The 12,596-nt window shown below is 35.5% G+C and overlaps 1 protein-coding gene across 1 annotated transcript in view; it reads right to left on the bottom strand.

Annotated features, from left to right (window-relative positions):
* The window catches only part of DCAF6 (DDB1 and CUL4 associated factor 6), an 89,677-nt gene that overhangs the window by 72,468 nt on the left and 4,613 nt on the right, over positions 1-12,596 (bottom strand). The window contains exon 3 of the mRNA XM_010005501.1: positions 114-175. Coding sequence (XP_010003803.1) covers positions 114-175 — 62 coding nt within the window. The remainder of the gene's footprint in view (positions 1-113; positions 176-12,596) is intronic.

A 12,596-nucleotide genomic window follows, 5' to 3' on the forward strand; every position in this document is an offset into this window, starting at 1 on the left:
CAGCTCAGCTTTAATACATGGTATTTGCATTTAAAAGTTAAAGAACTGTTACCATGGTAACAAACTAACGATTTAGCATGCTTTAACAAACAAAAAAGCAACAAGTGACTTACACATCCATCATGTACATTCAAGGTTGCTTCAAGTTTTAATCTTTGGATAAATTCTCTTCTCCCTGTGAAGAAAAATACCAATTACACACTCTTCTAGAACAGTAACACTGAAGAAGGAATTAAGACCCTACCAATGGGCAGTATCAGGTAAAAATTTAAACAATAAAGAACCTAAATATAAATTTAAGTCTTGAAACAATTCACATGGTTCTTATTTTTCAAATCCTTATACAGGCATCACATTTGCTAGCTTTTCCACCGCCATCATAAAAAAGTGCAGAAACAGCAAAAAACCCCATTTCATTAGTACACAGGCTGATGTTTCCTCCAAAACTAATAGCTATAAAGCAGAAAATAAACTAGTGGCTATTTGGTTAACTTAGCTGAAACACAACAAGCATAGCATAGTTCAAGAAGTATGACCTTATCTATAGGAATATAAAGAATGCATTTAGGTCTCAAGTAAAGAATAAAACATGGTCTTGTAACTTCAGCCAAGAACTGGAAGTTGATTTCCCAAGCATTATACATAACTCTGCATCTCTTAAATGAGAGAAAAACAAGCTTCAATTTCTTTATTACTGTTACATTTTTTAAAGTAACACTAAAGTCCAGTACCATTCGACATATCATTAACAGATAATACACTAAGGACACTTTTGTAAAGGTAATGTGAAAAGAAGAGATGAAGGAAAAAGAAGAAATCTATAGATGCATATTGAGTAAGGCAAGGGCCCAGGAACTTTAAACCCTTATCCCTGTATTAGGGAATTAAAGACTCCAAGCCAATCGGAGTTATGAAACAGAAATTTATTAATTACAGCAAGCAAAAATAGCAAGGTAACAGCGCTGGGTGCCAGGGAGTAATCTCTCCTCCTCTGGACCCTTTTCCTCTTTCATGTGTCTTCTTTAATAGTCTTTCGTGGTGTACTCTGCGCCTGTGTAATCTCAAGTTTTACATATCAAAGTTCAGAAGCATGCAGTTCTTAGGCCTGTTCCTGAGACAAAAGTTCGTTAGCACATCTGGTTGAATAAACAACTTCGGTCTCCTAGAATGTGTTATCAACTTAACACATATTGTTCTAGTTGCCCAGCACAAAAGCTCATGTCTAGCTAGATACACAGTACACAATACAATGGCTAGGTGAACAAACTTTACACATAACATCCCCTATATACAAACTGACTTGAAGGCACCTCCAAAATTCAAAATAATTCATAACACAGCTGAAATACCACATGAGATGAAGCTTATACTTTAGCAAAATATTTTTTCTTTTTTAAAAGGAGGTACTGACTGGGTGAAATGCTTATAAATGGCTTGCTTTTAAAGCACACATAGGCTTGCTTTAAAAAAGATAACAGCACTCCCTTATGCCCCATTTTATTGAAACTGAAACTGTGACATCTCGGACGAGCTACAATTTCAGTTATTCAGGAATAAATTTCATTAGAGAAATTAAAATAACAAACTTAATCTTATGCACCATCAACTATTAGAAAGGGTGTGTGTACTCTTGAACTGAGAATACATCTATACATTCTTTCTTTCAGTTAAATGCATTATTTTTTTTCCAAATCACTGAGTGATACATGTATTTTCAATGAAGATTCGTATTTTCAAGCTTACTTCATTTCTACAACACTTGTAAGTAAATGTGAATACTGAAGTGGACATTATCACCTGTTGTATGCTTATATATCCCTTTGCATAATAGGAACCTAACAATTTGTTTCTAGGGTGCTATTGCAATGCAAAATACAATACAGTAATACTTGACTCACAAAAGGGTAACTTTGCTAGGAAAGGTATAATCTGCAGGCATACTAAAAAATCTAGTGTTTGCCAGTCACATCACGTTTCCACTTGCAGAACAGAAGTTTGATGGTAGTGGATAACTCTTAGGCATTGCACTTCTGTGCATATAACACATCTGGAAGTAAGGGGTTGTCTGCAGACCAACATGCAGGTGCTTGCTAAGAATCCTCTGTACAGAAACACTGAAGGAGATTATTTAACTCACCATTAAAAACAAGCAGAGCAACAGATTTTCATCCTTTCCACAAGGTCTGGTTTTAATCCAAATAACTTAAATCAGCAAGCAAGAAAAATTAAATGTGTTCTAATCACATCTTCAATGGCAATTTTTATTTCCCTAAAGAAGCGTGTTTACAAAACTAGGTATGAACTGGCTTGCTGTTGATAGATCAAGACTTCTTGATCTTAGTTAGAACACAGTAGCTATACAAGTTTCAGTAAATGTTAGCTTGAGATATGGACATATGGTGTCTCATATACTTACCACTCCATTTAGAACACTAGAAAAACTGTTGGGATTCCACATGCTAGCATTTGTGATGTGTTATGCAATTAGTATTTTATCATGTGATCATAATGATCTAAATAATTATTTGAGGGAGTAATTAAACACAAGCAAAACTACAACACTTGAACAGTTTCCTTACTCCCTACAGTAAAAAGGGGGCAAAGGAGAAAACGGTTACCATGTTTTGCCTCCAAAAACATTCATATTTGTTAAGAGTACTGAATACAATAAGACAACAATGTTTTTTTCTAGTCTCTTATTATTCAAAATTAGAACCATTAGATCCTGAATGGGCTTCTTCTTCTAAAATAAAAATCACAACTACTCAAACAAAAGATCCAAAGAAATTCTGTATTTGCTGTTAAAACCTTAGTAAAGCCAGTGAATCTGGATTCCCTGTACTTCAACAATGACTTCCACAAGCTCACTTGTCTGATTAAAAAAAAAATCTCAGCAGTAAATAAGTACTAGATTTTTTGATATTTAAGTAACTCAAATATTTTTTTTCATTTTCCCATTTTTTATCACATTTAAAATTAAAAACACAATACTGTTTATCTGGTTTATCAGTAGGCTACATTCATTTTTTTCACTCTTCAGGTATAGCACTCTCATTGCTAGACATTCTAACAGTCAAATTCTCCACATCAAGGACTCAGTTCTCACAAATGACAAGGCTTTTCATAATCCTCAATTCTAATTCATCTAATCCAGTAGTTACCAGTTTCCTTTGCTTTCCAACACAGGTGGCCCTCCTAGCTCTCCCTTCAGCTAAGATGTTGGAGAAGACCCACATTTTTGACAAAAAACGTAAGAGTATTTTTTTGTATAAAATCAGCACTGAGACTTCTATCAAGTGTTGGAGTTTTACTCCCCTAATACTGTGTACAGGCTCTGTAAGAGCTAGAAACTGTTAATTTTTTCCCCTTAACTATGTGCCATCAGAAACAGAGTAATTTACTTTGGTGAGGATGCTTCAACATGTAATTTTTCATAGTCAACTAAGGCCTGTTTAAGACAGGGATAAAGTGATCAAGCTATGATCACCAAGATCACTAGACTGTGGAATATTTGCTTTGAAACTGCTAAGGTGAAACTATCAACATGAGTAAAATAAAACAAAAAAACACTTAAATTTCAAATGGCAATTATGACCTCCCTGTGAAGTGTTTACATAGCTGAAATTTGGAAAGCTATCAAGCTAATGCTCCACCCACCCATTTTTACTAGACAGTACACACTAACTGAAACCTCAAAGTAGAGCACCACTCTTAATACAATGATCAATAAGATTTTCAGTCTTTATCCATCCACCCATTTCCACCAAACATCATGCATTACTGAAGTCACAAGGTACAGCACCACCCCCATTTTTTTTTTTTTCAGTTTATATTAAGCTAGAGACTAGAGGCTACATTTTGAAGGCTACATTCTATGTATGGACCATTCTATGCAACATTTTGAATAATTCATACTGTAAATTAAAATATGGAAAAGTGGGAAAAAGAGAAACTGCAGCTACTTCTTTGTTAACTTCTTCAAAACATTCCACTGCACACAACGTCAAACCAAATGATGCTTCGCCACTCTCCTCTGAAGAACTACCTAACTTTTGTGTTTGGGCACGTATACAAAGCTCTCACCTCACTTCAGGGAGCAATACCAAAATACCACAATGTCTCTTGTATTCCCTGCTCACAGCAGTTATGACACCATTTAGGTCATAATGCTCAGTTTAGGAATTGCTGGTCAGGTGCTTTCTACACAGCTATTTTGGCAGAGGTACACATACCTTTCTTTTGTAAGCAACCCTGTCAATGCTACTTCAGAACTGATGACAGCAGAGAAGCTTAATGCTTCAAACATGTAAGCCTTCATATATTTAAAACTGAACTCCAGAATTTCCCACTGAAAAAGTACAGCTGATTTCGTGATGAAGATCTACCTTTAAAGTACATTTGTGGTCTATAGAAATATAACTGAACTTTGATCCAAAGGGCCACCACCATAACATGAAACATTGAAGACAATCATTATTCAGAAAACCAGTAACAGATTCTGTTTGTCAAATGAACACTCATTTATGTCAAGCTAGCTTTTTCCAAGGCCAAGTCCCTCGGCACTAGCTTACTGTGACATTTGGAATGCCCTAGTTTAAAACTGAAAGGGAGCCAGCATCTGTTCCCAAAGCAGAGCCCATGTTATCTTGCACTCTAAGCACATTTAAAAACTACTTGATTTTCCAGGACAGAGTTTACATATTTCTGAAGCCACTCCATGAAAAGATGGCAAGTCCAGTTCATTCGCATATATGCTATTTTGTTGGGTTGACTATGTCAAACTCTACATAGTGATCCAGTGTAACTTCTGATCCATGTCTCGACATGCTGTTTTTCCAGCAACCAGAATTCTCCATATACCATACAGTGGACAGGACTGTACACAATATGTACAGAACTCAGTCATAAAGGTACACTGAAATTCTTGAGAATTAATTCAAATCTTGAAAAAACGTTTGTTAGCTATATAACCTGACAGTGGCCCCATTTTATACACACTGAAACTGTGAAACAGGAAACTGATGCCATTTATCAAAGCAGAGAGTAAATTAGCACTACTGCCAGAAACCAAATCCATCAATGTGACCTCCAGTCCTTTGATCAAGGCTCTGCATTATATTTCCTTATTGTTTTGTACTACCGCACAAATGCCAAAAAAAGGTCAATGTTGAAAAGATTACCTTTCAAATTACTATGAACTACTTCATTATTATTTAAGTTCAAACCAGATAACTCAAATTCTTCTCTGATCCAAGTGCTGCATCATCAAGCCTGGAGGCCTGAACACTATACAGAACCACCCACAATATTTTAATTTCTCTGAGGACACTTCCTTGCCATTTTAATACACAATAGCTTTGCTACTGAACACCCAGCATCAAACAACTCAGTGTTCATCAAGCTTGCACTCAAATCCTAAGACACACTTCAGAATAAGTAGAATAAGTATTAAGAAACAACACTTCCACATATTAACTCCCTCACTGGAGACATTCAAAACCCACCTGGATGAGTTCCTGTGTGATGTACTCTAGGTGACCCTGCTCTGGCAGGGGGGTTGGACTAGATGATCTCTCGAGGTCCCTTCCAGCCCCTAAGATTCTATGATTCTATGAAACTACAAAAGATAGGACACTACACCCTGAATTACAATTCAGCAAACCTATAATGTCTCCTGATGAGTGTATTGATACGAAATTTGATCTTAGAAGAAATACTGAAAGAGGACTGCTGAAGTAGATATAAAAACATTAAAAATATTAATCAATGCTATATATTTTAGGGTAATTAATAAGCATTTTGAAAAAGAAACCTGTTTAGGTTTGCTTCTACCAAATCCACAAGCATATTTTACTCTAGGTAACATCACAGATAAATTTTGTTTGTATTAGCAGCAATGTCTGAAATTCCAAGCAATGTGTTTAATTTCTTTTTTATATTCTCCTTGGTTTATGCTTGAAAGATACAATACATAAAATTCAATTGCATTTACATCAATTTTCAGTGTGTTCTCAGCGGCAAAAATGTGGCATAAAGTCCAACTACCTCACTTAGAGAAGGCATTTAATCTGTGGACTCTAAGTACTAGATTTGAGTGTTTGTGCTATCCTGACTAGTACTAAGCAAGTACAAAAGCATTTTGTGTTTTCTCCACTAGCACTAAAATATGTCTCTGAAGTAAACAATTTGAATCTAGAACAGATACCAACAGAAAACTGAATAGCTATCAGATCAAAAATACACTTGAGCCTTGTTGTCTTCTCAAAGGTATGAAATGAGGCTTCCATTAACTAAAGGCAATAAGAAATATGATGCAGAGTGTTGCATCCTGGAGTATACAGCATTACTGTAGGTTTCAACACATCTCTGACTTTGAAAAATGATGTGGAACAGTAACGTATGTTGAATATTACCTTGTAAAAATGATATTAACATAGTAACACAGACTATCCTTACGATGCTTTGGGAAATAACATCACACCAGGTACTCCGCTTTATTTTTTCACGTACTACTTATCTGTGTAACACCCAAGGTTATTTAGGAGCTCTTCTTTTCAGCAAGAACAGATGATGTCTAAGAAGCTGAAACAGAGTATAAATCTATGCCAGCACAAAAGTTAAGATGACTACCCGAAGAACCATGACCTATCATCTCCAAGCACTCTGAAAAAACATATACTGGAGCAAGAAAAATCACTAGCAGAAAAGAAAAAATTAACTGTAATCTTCTCTTAAGAGAAGCACATTACTGGTAGGTACATCCTCTTACAGCATGTGCCCGCTTCTACTGCCAGTCCTTCCATTACCTTAACATGTCCATCCAAGGCTACTGCTTCTTCAAATCAGCCAGCTGGACTAATCACATGAATATCACCTAGCCCATTTCTGATAAAGGTTCTGGGGTATATAAAAGTCTACTATTTAAATTTGTTTAAGCTAACTCAATACACATTTTTTAACAGACTGATAAGTGATTATACAGAAGCTAATCAGCATATCTAGAAATACATGTCTTCTAGCAAAAACAGTCTATGAAACTGAAAATTTGGGTCAGGTGGAACTCAAAGCATTTACTATTCTGCACACCTACCTATGTAATTAGACAAACCATTTAATCCTTGGTGGTATGGGAATTATACACTGCCAGGTTTTGGGGAAGATGTGAAATATAGACACATCATAACAGACATAACTACATGACCCCATGAGATTACAAGTGTAAACACTTGGAAATTGCCCAGGATTAGAGTTTACAGATAGATGACATAAAAAGATGAGCTAAAGTAGATACTCAGGCCTTGGTAGTAGATGACTATTTAGTAACACTGTGACATAAACTGACTTATCACTGGGCATTTAAAAATACTTACTTAAATGTACTTTGAAAAGTTATGTTGCTTGTTGCTTAAAACTGTAGGTGTTCATCCTAGATTACCAAAAAACCCTGTTGTTTAACTCAAGAGACACTCCTGTTTTACTGAAGAGAGTAAATAATGGGAACACACTATAATAATAGTAACAACAAAGCCATGTAACCTAAATTACGAAGTGGTTTTAGTTTTGTACAACAGTTTTCCATATTGGTGAAGTTTTCAGCACTTCAGTAAAGGTTGAACAAACATCACTAATGGTTCAGAATGCATTCAGTTCACAGGGAAGGGAAGAATTGATCCTCATCTTCCTTGTGACATATGCAGCAGCATTAATGATGCACTCAAGTTTCCTCAGGAAAGCCTGCAAATCTTTGAAGAATAAAATGAAGAAAATAAGGGGATATTAAAATTCATTGATGTGACTCGGATTCCATCTCACTATATTCACTTTCAATATTTAATTATGCAACACGTACTAAGGCATCTAGGACCTATCTGAATCAGCAACTCACTAAGCCCCAAAGGCACAAAAATGCTGAGACTTGCACTTAATCGGTAAAAATTCCAGCTTTGTCTGAAAGCTGGCATACTTGACATCTGAACTGATCTTTCTTCTTACTGCTGGGACAGGACTAGTCTCAAGTGTCAACAAGTTCTTGACACATGATCAGCTATATCCCTCAAGACTATTTTAGGGGACATTAAAGGATAGAAGATTAGGAATCACAAGCAAAGTCTCAAGAACTCATAGTAGTGCAGTGCAACAACTTAAAAGTGACTAAACAAGATATGCTTAATGGTCTACTCTAATGCACTTAATGGAAGTAATCCAACTGGAAGAAGGCTACAAGGGAAAAAAAAAATTAAAAATAAAGAGATCACTTTAGATCTCCCACATCACTGCCTCATCCTGAAATACAAATCCACTATGTGCAGTGCACCACTTATTTTTGCAACAAGAGACAGCTTTCATGTATCCAAACCTCATTATTCCCAGATCAAGGTGCAGCTTAACTGTGACACTGTCTGAAATCAGTATCGAAACACAGGCAGCTATTTACAAAACAAATATACGCTTTGTACAAGACAGTATTTAAAAGCATACAACCTAAATGCAATGAAATACTGCAATAAAAATATATTTAAAGGACACACAAACCTTTACAGTCTCTAGCTGTTTGCATGAGAAGACTAGGACTCCAAAGGATACAAAGCAAATATATTTGCATCTTTAAGATTGAATATAATTCAAATAATATAATTGCACATACAAAGCTTTGGGATCCAAGCACACTGATGTACATTCACACTTCGTGGCAACCATTAACACACGATTAATGTTCAGTGCACAGACAATACATACAATGTTAGTCCCTTAAAAACAAAAAGTACAAGTACCTCAGCATAACTCACCACAAGTCAAGCAAAGCTGATAGAAGTGCAGACAACTTAAAAGGCTTCTTGAATTTCTGAAGGACAGAAAATCAACAAGCTGAAGCAGTTGTACTTATTTTTTATCAACTCCCTTTAGCTCCACTTAGACTGAATGTATTTGTAAGCAGCCAGAAATCTCCCTTATATTAATGTTTTAATGCTGTATGTCAAGATACGACAGCAGCAAAAAACCCAGAGATTCAGAAAATTAAAACATCAAAACTCAGTAAGCAGGTTCATTAATAACAACATCTGATGCAGACAGTGCTATAAAAAAAAAAAAAAGGAAAAACAAACAAAAAACCCAACCAAGCTTCAGCAAAGTAGTCCTAGCAAAGAACATAATAATGTGATCTGTTATGTATTAACATTAGCAAATTAATGTTAATCTATAAAAAAACAGAAGTTATAGTCCTACCAATCCCCAGCATCCTAAAATCTAACTTAGTGAATTATTCCCTGATTTCAGTATGGAAAGACAGAAAGCACCGAGCAATCCCAGATCCTGCATATGAGTGTTTTTCTGAAAGAAAATTTACTCAAGTGATTGTCAGTACTTCATCACTGAGCAGGAGCAGGGTAGGACAACACTGCAGAGACAGAAGCAGTAACACAAACCCTAACGATTATATCACAAAACACTTGGGGAAGATGTAACAGAAAAGGTCAATGATATTGTCAACTACAAGCAAAGATTCCTAAGACAGTAGCAAAACAAGCTATCAAATTTGCATATTGTAGCTCTACGTGGTGTTACCACTTGCATTTCCAACTGGCACCTGTGCCTCCTCTGCCATTGCTCAGTTAGTCTACCAATGAAATAATCCCAAAGGTAACAGAAAGCTGATTAGATTGAAATTAAAACTAAGTATTCAGCACACAGACACCAGAAATACTCATCTAGCCTTAATCCTGCCTCCCAGCTCACGTTGCTTTCTCATTTTGTGGTATGTACCAAATTATATTCAGCCAGCTTTTCTTTATTTCTTGCCTTGTCCACACAATTCTGGTATACTATATTTTTATTTTCCTTCGCCAGTAATGCTCTACTTTCTACAAATTGTCCTATTAAAACATTTTAAATGGTTGTCTCTACTGTCTCCATTGATTTATTTGGAACTAGAAAAAAATCATTAATCTTTATGTGCTAGGATCACCTCCAACATTTTTAAAAAGCTGTTTCATACACAAGGATTATGCCTTTCTATTCCTTTGTACCAATTTAAACGGGATACTATAGGGAAATTGATTTTGGACAGTCTCTTCATTAAACTCCTTCAAATTTAATTTTTTTATCAACAGGTCTCGATGACACATTGCTCTTTCATTTCCCAGCTGTAATTTTTTAAGACCTACAATCTCTAAGTCTTGTTTTATTAACAGGGAAAAGAACCTAAAACATATCTAGCTTAAGGCAATACCTGATCACTATACTCTCCTGTGTTTTTTACAATTAAAAAGTGACATTTTTTTCTGCAGTACTCTTACATGTCTTAAAACTCTTCTATGTAACCACTGAAAATCCAATTACCATACCAAACTTCCTGCCTGTCATATATTAGATAGAACACATGAAAGACGTTTGAGTTTATTTCAAGTACATATTTTCCTCTAATTCAGTTCATTACACTGTGAACATCAATTCTTACTCTGACCATTTCTATTATTATTTAAAAAAATCACTAATGAAACAAATCTGGGGAGTTCAACTGCATCTTTCTTAAATCTTCAGTTAGTCTAGTTTCACAGAATATTTGATGTGTGCCAGAATAAATTACCACAAAACTGGTTTTCAGGGTACACACCGAGGTGCAGTGGAAGCTGCTGCACATAAGGAAGCTACACTGTTTATATTAAAACAGCAGCCAATTGCTGGTATCCTCTTTATCAGACAACTGAGTAAATTTATAATTGTCCCTTTTCAAGGTCCCTTTTCAAGTGGTGGTTAATTTGCTAGACCGGTAGAAGAAAAAACAACATAAAACACCTCTACAGCTCTGTGTTTTAGCTGTGACAGATGCAGTGTTTTAAATTTGTGCTGGAAAAGAAAATTAATGCCAGAGGTTTAGGACATGAAATGTAACACAGCACCTGAAAATGACTAAACATCAAAAGTATTATGCAAAGAATTAAAGAAAAAAAGGCTGATTAAACACTCTGTGACTATCTCATGTCTGCAAGAACACAAACTAAAAAGCTGATAATTTTAAAGCTGTCTGACCATTCTTACTCTGCATTATTTTCAAAGACTACAATAACATGTGATAAAATATAGCTGCAGGAAAAATTGGTAAAAATAAAATATCACTTTCCAGTTGTTTTCTCTAGTGTTCATGTTTTCATCTCTCCTGGTTTTTGTTTGTTTGTCAAGAAAAAGCAGAAGAGAGAATGAAAGTTTTCAGTATTTTAAGAAATCATCTCACTCTCCCACCCTAGGCAACACATTTTAGGAAGAACTAAACGTTCAACAACAGCAATACCCAATTCTAGCTACATTCAATAAGCCACTGCTAGTTTTATAAACTAATCAAGTAATTAATGTAGCATAGTCAATAACAAAACTAATCAGACTTGTCAGCTGTTCTTGCCCATCCTGTTTTTCAATCCTACCTTTGAACAGGGCAATTAACTTACTTCAAAACTGTCATTAGTTTTGGTTTTATTATTATTGATTATCTAGGTAAAGAGAGGGAACTACTGACACTTTACTAGTTTAGTAAATTCTCCCTACCTACAGAATAATATATTTACAGTTCTTTTTAGCAACAGCTCTTGAAACTATAAAATTTGACCACAATTAACCTAACTACTGGTTTCCTTACAGTCAATTTATACATTTCAAACCCCTACCAAATCTTAAAACACAAGATGAGAAAAACAGTTAGATACGAAACAGTTTTTACAATATGGGGAAGGGGAAACTCAGGAGACAGCATCACAACACTATGTCGTATCACAAGGAAAGATGTTATAAAATAGTATGCGAACAAGAATATCAGAGACTAGGGAGAACGGACTTATTTTGATACTTGCTTCCATTTTATAAAGCACCACCACTTCCAACAATCATTCTGTGCTAAAAAACGGAATCAGTTCCTCTCTGCAAACTATTTTAGACTAACAGAGTTTCTCTGGAAAACCACCTATGCCAGTTAACACACACACACACCTCACTCCATTAAAAAAAAAAAGAAAAAAAAAAAAAAAGGAAGTCTTCAGTCTTCCTGCTGTCTATACAAAGCCATTCTCAGCAGCATGACCTTTCACCGAAGAGCAAATAAACCCATCACACTCTATACTTCAGAGGAATTATGAACTTAATTCTATCTTGCAAGAAACCCATGCTGCCACTTCTCTAGTCAAATGATTATATGCTACACTTCATCCACACAGAGGCCTTTATTGTCATGGCACAAAACATTTTACCCGCTATCTAAACTCATATGCCTAATTCAGTATCAGAACTGCTTTAGCAGTTTCAAAGTAGTATCTAAACTGGATACTACAGTTTATTACCAAAGTTTTTCAATGTAAAAGCACTGTGAAGTTTTTAACAAACAAAAGTAGTCCAAAACTCAGTGTTCATCTGTGATGCAGCAGCAGGACTCCTCCCACTAGCATTAGGCTAAAATAATGCCCAAATTCATACCCAGAAAGGAATGCTACTGACAGCCTCCCCAAGGCCAGTTTTCTCTGGAGACTTCAGATAGAAACACTGTCTGAAATCAAGACTAATTAGTCCACAAATGCTGAAGAAAATGCAGCTAACAGATACATTGCTAAGACTCA

The sequence above is a fragment of the Chaetura pelagica genome, unplaced genomic scaffold (assembly GCF_000747805.2).
Source record: "Chaetura pelagica isolate M959 unplaced genomic scaffold, ChaPel_1.0 scaffold39, whole genome shotgun sequence".
Lineage (NCBI taxonomy): Eukaryota > Metazoa > Chordata > Aves > Apodiformes > Apodidae > Chaetura > Chaetura pelagica.